General features: G+C 40.4%; 1 protein-coding gene across 2 annotated transcripts in view; it reads right to left on the minus strand.

The window, feature by feature from the left end:
- Nucleotides 1-16,609, minus strand: part of dapk1 (death-associated protein kinase 1) — an 81,986-nt gene that overhangs the window by 10,470 nt on the left and 54,907 nt on the right. For both annotated transcript variants that reach the window (XM_087176064.1, XM_023414388.2), the window contains exons 15-20: nt 15,571-15,669; nt 15,269-15,466; nt 14,195-14,392; nt 10,808-10,906; nt 5,156-5,233; nt 1,999-2,215 (exon numbers count right to left, since the gene is read on the minus strand). In XM_087176064.1, the coding sequence (XP_087032190.1) occupies nt 1,999-2,215; nt 5,156-5,233; nt 10,808-10,906; nt 14,195-14,392; nt 15,269-15,466; nt 15,571-15,669 (889 nt within the window). The remainder of the gene's footprint in view (nt 1-1,998; nt 2,216-5,155; nt 5,234-10,807; nt 10,907-14,194; nt 14,393-15,268; nt 15,467-15,570; nt 15,670-16,609) is intronic.

The raw sequence follows: 16,609 nt of genomic DNA on the forward strand, positions 1-16,609 counted from the left end.
GCCACATTTGGACTTTCAACGAGCTCATAGAAGTAGAAAATCAATGCTTGTATTAAGTCTGCTTGAATGGAAATCTAAAAACGAGACAAATGGACACGGCAGCACTCGTTCCCTCTCAGCCCTGTTTCTCTGTGTCTCACTGAGGACTCACATCACGTATCACTGCAGTTATAACACCAAGTCAATAAAGACGGTCACTGAATTCAGCTAGAGACGGAACAAAGAAAGAAAAAAAACTCTTTCTACGCCCCCTTCAGCTCTGACAGAGGCCATAGATTTCCAGATAGTATAGAGGATGGGATCAGTAACTCTATACAGCTCACGTAAACGACCATTATCTGAGGGAACATCGAGTCTGCCCGGGAGGTAATGGCTCTGAGCGCTGCAACACAGAGCGGTTAAAGGACATACAATGGTAGGTATGTATGTGTGTGCAGGAGGGCAGATAGAGCAAATACAGAGAAACGAGTGTGTGAGTGTGTGTTTTTTACACTACCCTGAACATGTCAGGGAGTTTCACCACAGACCTGTCGCTAAACAAAAGCTTTTCTGAAGACCAGGAGCAGCAACTGTTACTACACTAAGCTTCCAGTTGGGATTATTGGAGTGATGGGGTTAATATTTAGGGTTACTGGGATTGTGGTTAAAGGTTGCATGTTTTTGTTTGTAGAAAACTAAGACAACCTGGTGAATGAGTGTTTCACCTCAGCATCTCTGGGCCTGATCTGTGTCATGTCTGCATACTATGAAATATTTCAGTTTTTACTTAACTAAGGTTTTTCACTGGTCCTGTTTAAATTTAAATAAAAAGTGGAAAAATGTGGGTGACCGACTGTTAGTGCTTGAAATATTATGCAGCTAATTACAAAAACTCCCTTTTTGATATTGTGCAAATGATGTGAACTGTAATAACTTAATGTGGGAGAGCTGGTGGAGGAAGAAGAGCTACGGGGAGGATGATGATGGTAAGCTGCCAGTTGAACATGAGCAGTGGTCTGATCAACCTCAGCTGGGTCACATGGCGGAGACTGAAGCACCGGATGACTGAATATTCACTGATGATGTGCTCGGCATCAGTGGGTGTATTTGTACATCAGGGGTATTTAATTCATTGGATTGTGTTCACCGAAAACAAACAGAAAGAAAGAAAAAAGAAAACTTATCTTGTAATTATGACTTCTCACAATTAGTGTTGTTTGTAATTACTGGATCCTATTTCATTTGATTATGAGATTGTTTTCTTACAATTATGAGACAGTCATTTATAATGAGATAAGGCCTCATTTAATTGTTTTGGTGAATGTAATGAAAATAAACAAACAAACAAAAAAATGTGCCCCATTCCCATTAGTTTTTTTTTTAATCTTTTTTTTTTTTGATGTGTCTCAATTGAATTTCCAGAAAATGCGCTTGTTCACATTAAAATACTATAAATATAAATAATTCACATATACAGTATATATAAAACATATATACACTTATACATATTTAATGCTTATAGCTAACCCATGATTCAGGTCAAAGCGGGTCAGATGCTGCTTTATTTCCCTGCACTGCCATCCATCCTTCATACTGTGGCAGCTCCATTTAGGACAGCGTGAAGCTAAGTGCCTTGCTCGTGGGCACTCTCACAGATTCTACTCTGGGAAGGAAACGGCCTCTTTTCATGCTCCTTAAACATTTACTCCTGGTGAATTTTTTTAATTTTTTTTATCTTTGATGGATAGCAAAAAATAAATAAAAATAACAGGCGTCTGATTGGCTGCTTGTTTTGATGGCTTCACAAAAACAGGAAAGCTGTTGCATGAACGTGAAGAATGATGAATGAAGGGGAACAAGCATTGAATTAATTCTGTTGCTATGTATTAACGTGACTGGCAAGTGAATTATTCTGGCCTGCTTTTGCTAGAATAAATAATTGTGGTGCTTGGCAGGTGAGCTGGAGGCTTAATCTTGCGCAGGATTATCACAGCGTCCTCAGATCTTTGTGTCACCTACCGGGAGGTTTGGAGTTGATGGGGGAGTTGGGGTGTCGGGCCGTGTTGGTCATGCGTGTCCTCCTCCTCCTGAAGAAGCTGCGCAGGATGCCACATTTCAGGGACTCCAGCAGGGTGCTCTTCCCAGCTCCAGAGTGTCCAAACAGCTTCAGCTTGATCCTGGGCTGCAGAGTCTGAGTGGGCCGCAGCTGCTGGATGTAGCTCAGTTTGTGGTTGTCCTGGAAATAAAAAAAAAACAAAAAAAAAAACCACACACCACAGAGGATTCATTAAAAATCACAGACAGTTCAGGTTACATTGAGAAAGTCATTTATCAACTGTGCGGCATCGACTCCCACACGTTTTCATTTCAAGGAGCCACAAAAAAAAAAATCAGATGCCAGAATTTATGCCAGAGTTTGTTCCACATGATGCATCTTCTTTCTCTGAAACTTCCAAACACACCAGACATCATAGAGCTTTAACAACACCTCGTATTTCACGTTTGCTTCAATGTCAACCACCAACAGTGAACAAACAGCTGTGTAACGTTTTCCTCCTTATGCACCATGAACAGATCTCCTGCTTCTGAGGAGGACAGACAGTAGAAGTCTTTCTGAATTAAACCGTCACAGGATCACGTAAATATTACATCACAGGTTTCTAACTTCTGTTTTTATACTAATGTTATTAGTACCAACCAACTGATGAGGGTGGGGATATCATAAAGTAAATAAATGTTAAGCTTATTTAGATATTATAACACGAGCAGCTGTGGGTGGAGATGAACTGATAACCTTGTGTAACGATGACACCTTAGCACAAACTCAGCCTTCGGTGTTGGGGGCATGACAGGATGTGATAAGAAGACGTACGAACCCGCACCAAGTTCAAGGTAACTGAAACTTCAAGACAAACTATCGAATCGTTGCTGAGATAAAAGAAATAAAAACATAGCACGTTGTTCACTCAAGATACATGAACAACGTACATGAAGACAGGTGCATCCTCTGCACCCTGCTGTAATTCAGCCAGTTCAACACATAACATTTATTAACATGTAAGACACTTTTTTCACCATGCAACAGATGAGTCACGCACCAGAAGTGGCCTCAAATGCTGTGAGTGGTTGTGTGGGATGTGAAAGCACTCCAGACTCCCACCTGGGTTATGTTAACGCATTCAATAAATAAAGTTTGTAATTTCAATAAGTGTGATTCACATCCGAGTAGAACGCATTTCATTTTGAAATAAACTTTGCTGAACTTAATGTGTTCTCTTTTAAAGCCAGAGGAACGGGGCTGCATCTTATTTCTCTGGGTTGTTGGGAAGTCGGCCTCGCTTTCAAATCTGGCATCAGTGTGCCAAAGTGTCTTAAATTAGCCCAGCATATGCAGAGGATGACTGTTTTCACAGTTGCGGCTTTCATGTTTTCACGCTCTGCACTGAATCTCAGCAGGTGGTGGATTAGAGGAGAAGTCGGTAACATTTAGCTCCAGGTAAAAAAAAAAAGTCTGTGTGTTTTGGAGGATGTGACTTTAGTTTAGACTGGGAACACCAGACTGAGCTCCACATGCACCTCTGGAGGGAAGAGTGTACAAATGTCATGTTACCGGAGGGTTCAGCTTTGATCACAGTGGTATGTGTCCTGTTCTATTAAAGAGCCTTTGGGCAAGACAGCAAGCCCAACAGCTTCACTCTGTACTCTCTTGCATTTAAAGTCGCTCTGGATTAAGTGTTCGGCCAGTTTTGCTTTTCTTGTTCTTCAGGCTCTGCGCTTCAGTACATTTAATCTGAAATAAAATAATGGATACTACATTAAAATGCCAAGTTTCAGCGTAATTTTTATGCGAGTGAAGAGCACAATAATGACGCCAACAATCCAGTCGACTGAGAAGCACAACGCTTGTGGAAAACCCCTTTATTACTGCAACAGAAGGTCAAGAACAGTCTCCAGGATGTAGACGGACATATTTAATTGTCAAAGATAAAAAGAAGACCTCCTGAGCAGAACCTAAGAGGTTTCACTACAAGATGCAAACCTCTGGTAAACCTCAGACACAGAAAGACCAGGCTGCCGTTCATAAATCACCCAAAAATAAAGTGGTAGAGTTCTGGAAAAAAAGTTTATGGACAAAAATCTGCCTCTATCAAAATGATATAAAGAGGAACGGCTCATGACCCAAAGCCACTACCTCATCTGTCAAACACGGAGATTCTTCTGTTACGGCCCAGGCATTTATGGCTCCAACTGAACTGACACAGTGACATTTATTGACGATTTCATTGCTGATGGAAGCAACAGGATGACTGCAGGGGTCTACAGGAGCATTCGGTGTGAGCTCAGATTCAGACAAATGCAGAATGCAGACATCAAAACTCATCGGATAACATTTCATAACACAGCGGGACGATGAACTTCAACATACAGACCAACCAACCAAAGAGCTTTTCAGGGTCCAGTCAATCACCTGATCTCAATCAGACCCGAGCTGCATTCTTCTAACTGAAGACCAGACTGAAGAAGAGAGAGACCTCACAGAAGTGAGCTGTCGTACGTTGTGATTACTTTTAAACCCCTAAACTTGTGGCAGTATGTGTTAAAGGGTTTTAACTCCCACACAGTCACTGTACTCAAATTAAAGCTGAGACGTGGCACTTTAATGTAGTATCCATTGAAGCACAGAGTCTGAAGAACAAAAATGTGAAACTTTCCGAATACATACGGTCCGGACTGTATTTCCACAAAGTCTTGTAAGGCTTTAAAACATATTTGTAATGTACTATAAGCTTCTATCATTTAGTGACTCAAAGCTACTGCAGCTCAAAACAGACACGGAAGATTATTAGCTGCTCCTCAGGATTTAAAAGAACTTTTATCATCCAGTTCCACCTGTATGTGTGTGTGTCTGTGTGTGTGTGTGTGTGAGGAAAGTGCTGCGACACAAAGTCTAAAAGCGGCGGCGTGCTAACATCTAACACATTCCTGCTGGAAAACGTCTCTCTCCACACCTCTGCACTGAAATAGTCCATGTGAGATGAGTGTTTGTGAAACCTGCTTTTACATAACACAGAGTTTAGGTCTTTTCTTTTCCCTTTATTCTATTTAAACTGTGATGTTATGAAGAAATCACTGATTTAATTAACATACTGATAAACTCAAGCTTTTTTTTTTTTACCTTTTTAAGCTTCCCCAGCAAAGAAACAATGTGTTCGTGTTGATCAGTAGAAGCCAAATCCTCCGCTGTCTTTCCATCCTGAGAGAGAAGAAGGAAAAAAGAGAGGGATGAATATATGCATGAGCAAACAGATAATCCCTTATTTTTCCTTCAGCTGTTTAAATGTGCACTCCAGTGTTTCTAATACACTTTGTTGTTGACTTTGTATTTAAGAGGCTAAACTTCTCACAGGTTTTTAGAGCGTCGCTCATTAACAGAGGGATATAGGCAGCACTGATGAAGTGGCTTCTACACATCAGCTATCATACTCCTCACACAGGCTTTTGTTTACTTGTTTATCTATAGGGTTCATTTCACATTAATTAGCATTTAACAGCACCAGTGTAAATGTACCTGCGTTAGCTCAGGAGCTAATTCGCACCTGAAGTCCCAACAAAGGTGAAGTATATAATTTCACACTTTGGCTCCATGTTCATTTCCAGCAGATTCAGTTTGTGCATTACTGAATATATGAATATTTTTTGTAATGATGTTATTCTTAATATTTGTTACTGGAGTTAACTTTAAAATTTGCTGTTCATGTTGTTATTTGCAAGTTTGGTAAAATGTCCTGTAGTGCTGCAACGAACCGTCAATTAATTGATTAGTTGATCGACAGATAATTAACTATAAACTATGCTACTCAAATCATCATTTTAGTCATTTTTAGAGTAATAGTGAAAAACATATGATGGTTCCAGCTTCTCAAATGTGAAGATGAGACAGTGACTGAATATCTTTTGTCAGACAAAACATGACATTTAAAGATGTCACTTCAAGCTGTGGGAAATCATAACAGGCATTTTTCACTATTTACTGACACTTTATAGACAAAACAATCCAAGAAAATAATCAGCAGATTAATCAATAATGAAAATGATCATTAATTGCAGCCCTTACAACCTGCTCAAGACATATCTTGGTCATGATTTTTTGATGAACAAAGTGAAGGGCTCCTCATGAAAAATGTTTGTTTATGTTTAAGACACAACAACAAAAAAACATATATTAGACTATATATTTAGCTTTTTTTAAATTTTGATATCAGTATCAGACGTGAAAATCCATCATCATCACTGAATTGATCTGATATTTCTGCTGCACACAACTCATTAAAGCACTGCAGTATCACGGCTGACTCTAGTACGCAGAACGCACACACACACACACACACACACACACACACACACACACACACACACACACACACACACACACACACTTACAGTACGTGCACTCTCATTCTTTCCCTCCTTCCAGCTCCAGAACTGCCTTCATTTGTCACTCTCTCCATTTTGTCCTCAACACCCTGACACAGAAACACCACAGTCCCGACAACTCTCACGTCTCTTTCCCTAACTCAGCCATCTGTCACTGTCCGGCTCCGGCTGCTGTTCCTCGGGGGAAAAACTGCACTGACAGCCTGAAACGCCCACAGACCACTTCCTACTTCTACAGACCTTTACAGCAAAGGATATTCAGCTGGGTATGTTGAGTGTTTTATCCAGAAAAATCAATTACGAGAATCTACTCTTTTAATCTGAATCCTTGAACATTTTCCAGCTTCGATAAGCTTCTGATAAGGTCACTTAATACTAAAGGAGCACAAGAACACACAGACCTTCAAGTTGTTTGGATCAGATAAATGTCAGAATGTGAAAATGAAGTGCAGCTTGAACCATAAACTGACCACTTAGTGTAATTTAATATGTGAACAAATTCATGAGACTCTGTTGGTACAGATGGCAGGGTGTCACGGTTAATACTACTGATGCTTGGCAGCGACACATGAACGGCTGGTGTTATGTTTCGACACAAAACTGGAGATGAATATTGGATCACACATAGTATCTCCTTTTTAGTTAAAATATCTGAGCAGTTTGTCCATGAGTGTGTTTTTTAATTATATGTAAAGCAGAGCATCAAGGGAAACTGAAGAGAGAGGGGTGATGACATGCAGCTGCGCCACAAAACAGTGACTGCAGGCCACTGGACAATGAATTATACATCTCCGCATGTGCTTTCCAGATTAAACATGCATACAGAGGAACATCAGCGGGCATTCAATATTAACAGCTAGAGAAAACACAGGGAGAAGGAGAAACCTCAGCGTGGCACATGTGGCAGTGGAGCCGCTGGGAAAGGTTTTAATTCTTAATGTTAGTTACAGACCTTCTTATATCTGATGTCTGATTTAATGCAGATGAAATACGTATTTAGTCAAGCATCTTCAGTAACAGAGCAATAAGCTTAGAAGCGATGAACGATGGGTTTTGTGGCTTAACTCTTGTCTAAAAGTTGAGTTAAATGCTCAAGAATCCATTTCCCAAGATGTGATGGGAATATTTTCATGCCCATTATACATATACATATATATATATATCTCACGTATATATATATATATATCTCACGTATATATATATATATATATATGTACACAAGACACGAGTACTGAACAGAAAAACTTAAAATCAAGAACATGAAGTAAACATGAAATAAACTGAAGTAAAGCAGAGGCGACTGTGACGGCTCGACCATGTGATTCAAATGGAAGCAGATCACTTCCTGAAGGTTGTCGCACTAAGATAAGTCCATCAGGCAAAAATGACCTGATGCAGAACCGTGACAGAAAAAACTCCTGCTGCCAAGATGAACTTAACTTTTGGGGCGACTCAATATGTTGCCAAAGATAAGGAACAATCCCAGGAGCTTTGTGGCCTCATCTCCCATGTAGTGTGAAGGAAATTAAGTAATAATGGATCAGTTATGCAGAGGACGTCAAGTGACACATTTGGCAGATATCAAAGCTTTCCAAATGCAGACTGTAAGTCTTGCTAAGACTTTCTATTCTTGATTTAGGAATCTTCACCCACTCTTCAAGTTAGGAGATATTTTAGGCTGTTGTGAACACAGCATGTTTAAAATCTATCCACAGATTTTCAGTGAGGACTGCTCCAAAGCTTCAGCTTGTATTTTTTTGAGGTGGTTCACGGTGGATGTTGCGGTCTGCTCTGGATCATTGTCCCGTTGTAAAGGCCAGCTTCTTTTCAGTTTCAGCTTCTTGACTGACTGCAGGACATCTGCATCTTGCATTTGCAGATATTTAGTGGACTCCATTCTTTTCAAGGGAAGGTTACTGTTCATTGATTTAACAGGGTGGCCAGATTTTTCCCCATGCCACAACTTCTGTTTAAGCTTTTATATTTTTCAAATTCATGAAATAAAAAGACGCATTTACAGTATTAATGTTTGAAGGAAGGCTCCTCTTTATGTCTGTTTGCTACATGAGTATTCACTTCTTTTCATTTTAAAAATCAATAAAATATGTAATTTGCCCAACCCTTTAAAACAAACTTCTATCATATCTGAAGATGTGTTTGACTTGAGAAGCTTTAGATGATTTTACAGATGAAAAATTACACTTTTATACCATTAGCATTTCAAACACTCCAAGTGCCTCGTGGGTTCAAACCTAATATACAAAACAATTTAGTGAAAAGAAAAAAAGCACTTTCACTGTCAATAAAGTGCTTCAGTTCAGTTCCACTCTTAGTTAAAGATAAAATACCTCTATATGTTGGGCAGAAACATAAAAACAAGAACAACGCAAACAACAAAGAAAACAAAAAACTATGATCTTTCTGCTTATTGAATGTGGGTAAAAGTCTGTCATGATTCGGAGGTTGCCAGTTTAGAAAAGCCTGGAGAAATATCCACTGACAGATCTGAGGTTTTGATCACAGCTTCTTCTTACAGCAAGATGCAGCTACATTTTTGTGTGCAGCCTCTAAAGATCGTTGTACGTGGACTCCCACCCATCTGTGAGGTCAAACACACTCACATCCAGATAAAATGACTGACTCTGGTCTCTGACTCCTCGTACCAAGTCTGCTCTTGATAAAAGCTCTTAGCCTGCGGCTGGTGGAGCCGTCAACATCTTACCTGCTGTTCACACTCTGCAGAAACAACTTTCTTTTAGACACTTGAGCAATGATTATGTTGGTTTTTTTTATGACTTACAACTTACTCACTACTTCACGGTACGTTTTAACCTAGAAACCATGTCAACCTTGCACGGTTGTTTGTGGTGTGAATTCAGTTTCTGTCATTTAATACAAAATTCATAAACATATACAGACATATAATGAGAAGATATAATCTAAAATATATGTTCTGAGTATTTTTGTCCAGAAATTAAACTGCAAGAACTATTTATTCAACTACAGTTCAGCTGAACATGTAAAAATGTGAAGATTGCCTCAGGTAGGAAGAAAAATTCAGCATATCTGAAGTTTAATAAGATAAAAGAATGATAAATATATATTTACTTGGACTGAAATCAAGCGGTTCTTTCTGTGAAATTCTTTCGGAAATCAGCAAACACTTATAAACTTTCTTTAGCCCATAATTAGAACTGAGTTATATGAATATTTTTTTATTTATTAGGAAATTATCAGAAAATTATCAGAAAATTACAACCGGGAAAGAGTTTTTATTTCCTAGTCATACAGTACTGGGAAAATTGTCTCACTCTTTAGTTTCATAATAAATATTTTATGTTTACTTAATGTATGATTAAACCTTCTTAATTTTTTTTTTTTTTTTTTAAATGTTGTATTTTACATTTCATTTGTAAACTGTATTTTGATTTATAATGGCGATGCCAAAGCTTTCAGGCATTTTTGGCTGAATTACACAAAAATTAGTGCAATGCAGGAATAGAACAACAACAACTTTTAATTTGATTTGATGGTGAAGCCACAAAATTGTCGCCTTGGGTTTGAACATTTCAGCCCCCATAAGAATGAACGAATGAACAAATGAACGAATGAATTAAACATAGCTTGAAAGAAATTATCAAACAAGCAGATACAGACTTTAAATGGGACGGCACGATGCTACAGTGTGAAGCAAATGGGTGTTTAACTTTGACGCTACTTAAAGGGAAACTTCAGGGTTCAAGAGGTTAAATAAATTTCAATAATAAAAAGGAGGAAACATATTAAGATTTTTAAGCTTTAAACCCACAGAGGCAGAGATAAAAAAAGGTGGTGCAGCTCAGTATCTGGAGGGAAGTTTCATAATGAATTTCTGCAGATTAAATCCTGTTTGAGTTAAAAAGCTGCCACCAGCTTTTCTACTTTAATTCAACGTATGTGTGATAGAAGTGAGCAGCGACTTACTCTGCAGCTCAGGTGGAAAATGAAAAACTCGCCATACAAATAAGCCATTATTATAACAAATAGAGGCTGAGATCTTTTCAGTTTGTATATTATATGAGCTATGTCATGTATGTTATTCAAGCATTTCAGTGAACCTTGGCGATATCCTTCAGGAGATACATGCGGTGTAATGTGTCATGGTGGCAAATCCGCTATACATGCCGATGCATTCAGCTCCACACAGAACAGCACCAGCTAATACAGTATGATTAATCGAAATACCAAGTACCAATACCAAATACCAATGGTGAAAAAAAAATAGCTTTCACAATCACCAGCAGTGCCTGTTACATGGTTAGTCATAATGCATTATGTAATACAGTATGTGAAGCTACTGCTGCTGTAAAGTGAAGGGAAACAGTGAAAAGAAGAAACCCGTGTGGTGACTTACATTGGTGACGGCGTCGATGTTGGCTCCGGCCAGGCAGAGGTGACGAACCACCTCGAGGCTCCCGTTGTTAGCAGCCAGGTGGAGGGGAGTTCTGCCATACTGGGAAAAAAGACAAGAAGAAGAAAGAGATTTCAGTCAGTGACAGGTGATGAAAAGCATCCACAAAGTACTGGATGTGGTAAGTCAGTCAGGAGAAGCTGGATTCTTGGAGGCTGGATACTATTAAACAAAAGTGGATGCAAAGGCTCAAGTACTTTCTGCCTCTGCGTGCCTGCGAAGGTCTGCATGAAGGACCCTCACAGATACAGCTACATGGATATAAAGTATGATTTGGGCTGATCTCCAGCCCTGAACACGGACAATGGGTGTGCACACACTTCTGTTTATACCACGCTGGGTGTCAGCATACATGGATGTGTTCACATGTTTGTCAGCGTATACTAAACATATATCCTCACAGAAGTAGGAAGATGAAAAAACTCTCACAGCTGTGCAGATGTGGAAATTATAACTTGTGCTTAAAGAGTCAGTCATTTCTCCTGCCCCTTAAAATTTTGATTTCAAGGGGCTGATGCAGGCAGTAAATAAATATTGGGAGCAATTGTAAACTGTCAACAGTGTTTGAGAGCGATGCTACAGTTTATAGTCTGGTAGCGTGATATAGTACTCAATTTCCAAATAAAAAAAAAACAATGCATCAGTGTTCAAATTGGCTGACTGTGCACATCGGCTCATTTAAAGTTGAACAAAGGTGAACGGCTGCAGATTGCAGCTTTAATTTGTCCATCATGCAGGCATCAGTAGAAGTGAAATAGGAGACAGGGTGAATTTTTGCATAATATGGAATATGGATAAGCAGCAAAAAAAAAAAAAGGCTGAATGGTCAATTATATATATTTTTTTATATTAGAAATATCAAAAATATCCTGACCACCTCCATCAAACAGCTAGCCATATTAAAAAAACACCATGACCAAGAGTATAGCTTTAAGACACCAACGACTGTTCTTTCAGTCCCGTGAAACACATAATGTCTCGACTCAGCACCCTAATGGTCGTGCTTCAGTTGATTGCCTGGCTACTGTTAGCATAGCGTAGCCGTTGGCATTGATGGACAAGGGGTCTACTCGCGTGTCCTGCCGTCATTGCCCTGCCTTTTTGACTGGTAGAAGGGTGTTCTGTGGTGAGGCCAAGACGAATAAAACTGGTTATGAAAGCATGAAAACAAGCGCAGTTACCATAATTATAGTAGCGTGTTATTATTCCTATAACAGCTTTTTTTCCCTCTTCTTCTTAGACATACTGGAACACACCAAAACACATCCATAAGATAAAAGAAAAGCTTTGGGAAATATCAATAACCACGACAGAATGAGCCTCCTTGAAAGCAGCATTTAAATCAATTCCTGTTTGTCACAACTTGAAGAAACAAGGAAGTATTCATCCTGTTTGAATCTGTTGTAAACAAAACAGGAAACATTTGCAAATCCAAACCACCCCGTCCCAGTGCCTACAGCTGACAGTGAAGACAAATCCAGGCACAGACTCAGCAATGTGTGATATGCTGCTTCAGATAAGCTTTTAAAAGAAACAAAAAAAAAAACAAGCAGAAATGGAAAATACTGAATAAATGACAACATCACTGGCAGTGCTGTCTGCCTCTGATGCACAGCACTTCCCTGAACTGCGACGGGAAAAAAATGTTTCCTTATGCAAAAAATAAATAAATAAAAAAATGGACGGCGTCAAAATAGAATGTGAAATCATAAACGGGAGAAACATGTGGGAAGTCGCACCCTGCAAACCTTCAGCCAATATATAAACCAGGTGTGTGAGATCTCCATTAAAGGACACATTTCCATTGCCAGCAGATATCAGAATAAAGACCATTTCCTGGACATAGTGAATTAAAACTGATGTTAAAAGTCAGCTCAAATGAGTTCTCAATCTAAACTACTACCACAATAGGTACATCTATATTAAATATTTTTAGGAGCGATATACTTAATGTCAGATTCAGATTCATGAGCCCAGTCTAGATTAGATTGGATCACACAGTCAAAATCCTCACGCTGCCTGTATTTACACTTACAGAAATCCTTTAAATCCCTGTAATAGGTTTTGCTCTCCGTTTATTTATCGTCTCTGTTTGGCCCGTGATTTGCCCTAGTTTAGCTTGGATGAAACAGCTACACTACATGGTCAAAAGTATGTGGACACTTGAGCCATATCTAGCTGTTATGCCAACTTTTCACGAAATGTTGGAGCCCGTTTGCAGGAATTCGCTCCCATTCAGACACAAGAGCAAAGGTGTTGGATTGGGTTGAGGGCAGGACTCTGTGCAGACCAGTGAAGTTCTTCTGCACCAAACTGGGAAAGACGCGACTTTGTGTGCAGAGGCATGCTGAAATAAGAAAAGTTGGAGGCAAAACTATGGTCTGAAATATCACCGTATGTAGCTGTTAAAAGTCCATCAAGGTGGTGTGATCGGGTTACATAATGCTGCCGGTGTGAAGCTGCCAGCTGAAAAACAATAGCTGTGTTTGGATTATGTAAAATGAGTGTCAAAACTGCTCATAGTGCAACCAGGAACATTTTAATACAAGGATGCGTTATTCAAATGTTACTGGCGTCATGACAGTTCTCAGAAATTAACATCTGAATATTGTAAATGCAAATAACCCACACAAATACATACGCTCGAAGAGAGAATATCCTGCATGTGAGTCACAAAAATAAATCCTTTCGGTTCTTAATGCCACTTTGGTACCATTTTATTACAGTATTTGCTAATTTGCCATCACAGAAAAAAAGTTCAGTTCAGTTCAGTGGACTCAGGATGAGCCGAGGATCCCCCTGGAGGAGCTGGAAAAACAGTAATACGATAATGGCACAGTAACAGGGTTGGTGGTTTAACTCATGATTTCTCCTGTCAACATGTGGAAGTGTCCCTGAGCAAGACTCTCAACTGAACATTGGCTAAGACTCAGCACCATCTGGCACGGTGCTATACTGGCCAATGATGCGAGGGCACGTTCCCTGAAAGATTTCTTTGTAATCTGAACTCTGTGTTTCTACCGTTTACCTCATGATTGTCACAACAAATTGGTGCTGCGATCAATTTCAAGAGTTAAAATCCTGAAATAAAATCCTGTCTGTGAGTAAAACAAACTGTTGCGCTGTGTTCTGGTGTCTGATAAGCCTTTAATCAAACCCAATTGACTTCTTTGATTGTATTTCATTGTCTTACCAGTCCCTTAAAAAACAAAAACACAGCTCCTTGTGCTGTTTATATAATATATAAAATACCAGTCAAGTATCTCTGAAGTTGTATCGCTGCTGTTACTCTGAAAGGGCATGGGTGTGGTGGGAAGTGGTTGTCCTCACCTTGTTGGGGATGTCGAGGATGGCCTTTGCGCTGCAGATCGCCATGACGATGGGCAGGTTTCCGTCCTTACACGCGATGTGCAGCGGCGTGTTGCCATGGCGATCCTGCTGGTCCAGGTGGCAGTGGTGTCTGAGGAGGCAGCGGACCACTTCAACCTGACACCTCCGTACGGCCAGGTGCAGGGCTGTGTGGCCGTCCTGGAGACGCACACGCATGCACGCACACACAGACACGCACAGACGCACACGCATGCACGCACACACAGACACGCACAGACACACACACACACACACACAGACAGACACAAACACACACACACACAGACGCAGCACAACTGATGAATATCCAGCCTTAACACTGCAGATTCAACACGCTGTTTTATCAGACTGCGACCCCCAGGGATGAATGATGTGCTTCAGTTACTTTTTAAACGTATTGTCTTTTTTATTGGTTCTGTTCAAGGAGCATCACTTGTGCGTCTTATCAGAGAATCCATTTGTTCTAATTAGGTTTCTGTCTTTTAACTTTAATCTAGGCTGGTTCCCTGAGGCCATAATGTCAGTGCAATTACCGCAGTCTTTCCCTGGTTCGTTCTGATCTGTCAGACGTGTTATTCTCAACTGTTTTTGGCTGTGTGATGGTGACCACCCTCTGAGGATTAATAAAGTCATCTATGTTTTTATCTTAGAGATGCACTGGGAACAACCACATGGGAGGCAACCCTGACCCAGAAGTGCTGAGAATCCCCAGAAGCATCTGGTAAAATGACAGATGGACTTCTGAATATGCGCTTAGTTTTAGTCAACTCATCTTTCTGTCTCACGCAGCATCAATAAACCCTGCGTTGTCACTGAACACTTTATGTTGTATTGAAAATGTTCAGAGTCAGAGTCAAACTTGACGCTACTCAGAGGCTACAGCTCAAAAGGGACTCACTTTCTGGGAATAATTTGGGATTTAGTTGACATTCAGATTGAGAAGAGTCAGAAGTAAGAAAAGTTAGATGTGTGTTCGTTATGTTGAAGGTTAGTGTTATTGTGTGTTTCTGAGCTTAAGCGGTCGGGGCTTATCACCTTGTCAGTCGCTTCCATATCGGCCTTGTGTTCCACCAGGCACTCCACGATGTCCACAAAGCCCCGAGCAGATGCTGTCAGCAGCGGACTCTCGCCCTCGCGGTTCTTCGCGTCCACATGGCAGCCTGTCTGGCAGAGTGCCCGGGCTACTGCCGAGTATCCATGCCAGGCAGCGCAATGCAGCGGGGTCTCCTGCTCCTGGATGTGGAAACATAGAACGTAAAAGAATAAAACCTGCGCACTTCGGTTGAAGCAAAGGTCTCACTGATAACAGCTCGTTAATTTTTTCTGCACGTGCTTACCCTGTCAGACAGGTCTGGGTTGGCCCGGATGCTGCACAGGTAGCTCACCACGTCCACGTTGCCATAGCGAGCCGCCACATGAAGAGCTGTCTCTCCAGACTGCAGGAAAAGTGCAACAGCATCATGATGCTAACTGCTCAGCATTTCAAAAGAAAGTAGTTTATTTACTACAGTTTAAATTAAACCACAACATGCTTTTTTGCAAATAAATGAGTACATATGAAGGAAAAGATTATAGAACTAGATTATAGCCATTTCCTCTGAGTTAACAACTTTCCATAAGCTTCCACTTAAACAAGACTGTTATATTTTACAGTCCTGCGCATTGCAGATATTGGGCTCATTAGAAATCGACCCATCAGCTCTAACATTATGGCTGCCAGTCACAGCAGAAGCTGCTTACGTGAAACGACACCCAAGACGCGGTGTTCGCTTGTAAATGGGAAAGTTTAGCGCTTAAAATAACATCTAATGGAATTATGTTGGGGGGGGGGGGGCTTTACAGATCTATTCAATTAGAGGGATTATATAAAAACACAGGAGAGAGGAAGGATTCACCTCGTTAAAAAAAAAAAAGTGTTATGGCTTATTTAAATACACACAGACGCCTCAGCTTGTGATTCAGTGTTATAGTGTAATAAAATAAGATTAAACTTAAATCATCCTTGGACAGGAACTAGATAATAATCAGCGAAGTGCCTAGAGTAAAGATCAGCTCTGGTCTGGTGGAGGAGGCCTCTGCTCTGCCTCAGACAGGAGAGGACACCACCAGCGGGCAAAGTGATTGAAGAGAGTGGGAAATGCTTTTGGGATTTCGTCTGCCCAAGCTAGCTCAGTGATGGAGGCCAGCATCAAACCAGCATCAAAAGCAAGCACACAAAACACACACACACACACACAAACCATCTTTCTCAGCAAGACCTGTTTCTATGGCAACAGAAAATAAGCTGATAAAATGCCAGAGTAACTGGTTTTCTCCCCAGGTGCTTACTGTGGTGAGTGTGTGTGTGTGTGTGTGTGTGTGTGTGTGTGTGTGTGT

Source organism: Seriola lalandi, unplaced genomic scaffold (assembly GCF_002814215.2).
Source record: "Seriola lalandi dorsalis isolate HSWRI2012SDOR001 ecotype SW California unplaced genomic scaffold, Sedor1 jcf7180002054524, whole genome shotgun sequence".
NCBI classification, from domain to species: domain Eukaryota; kingdom Metazoa; phylum Chordata; class Actinopteri; order Carangiformes; family Carangidae; genus Seriola; species Seriola lalandi.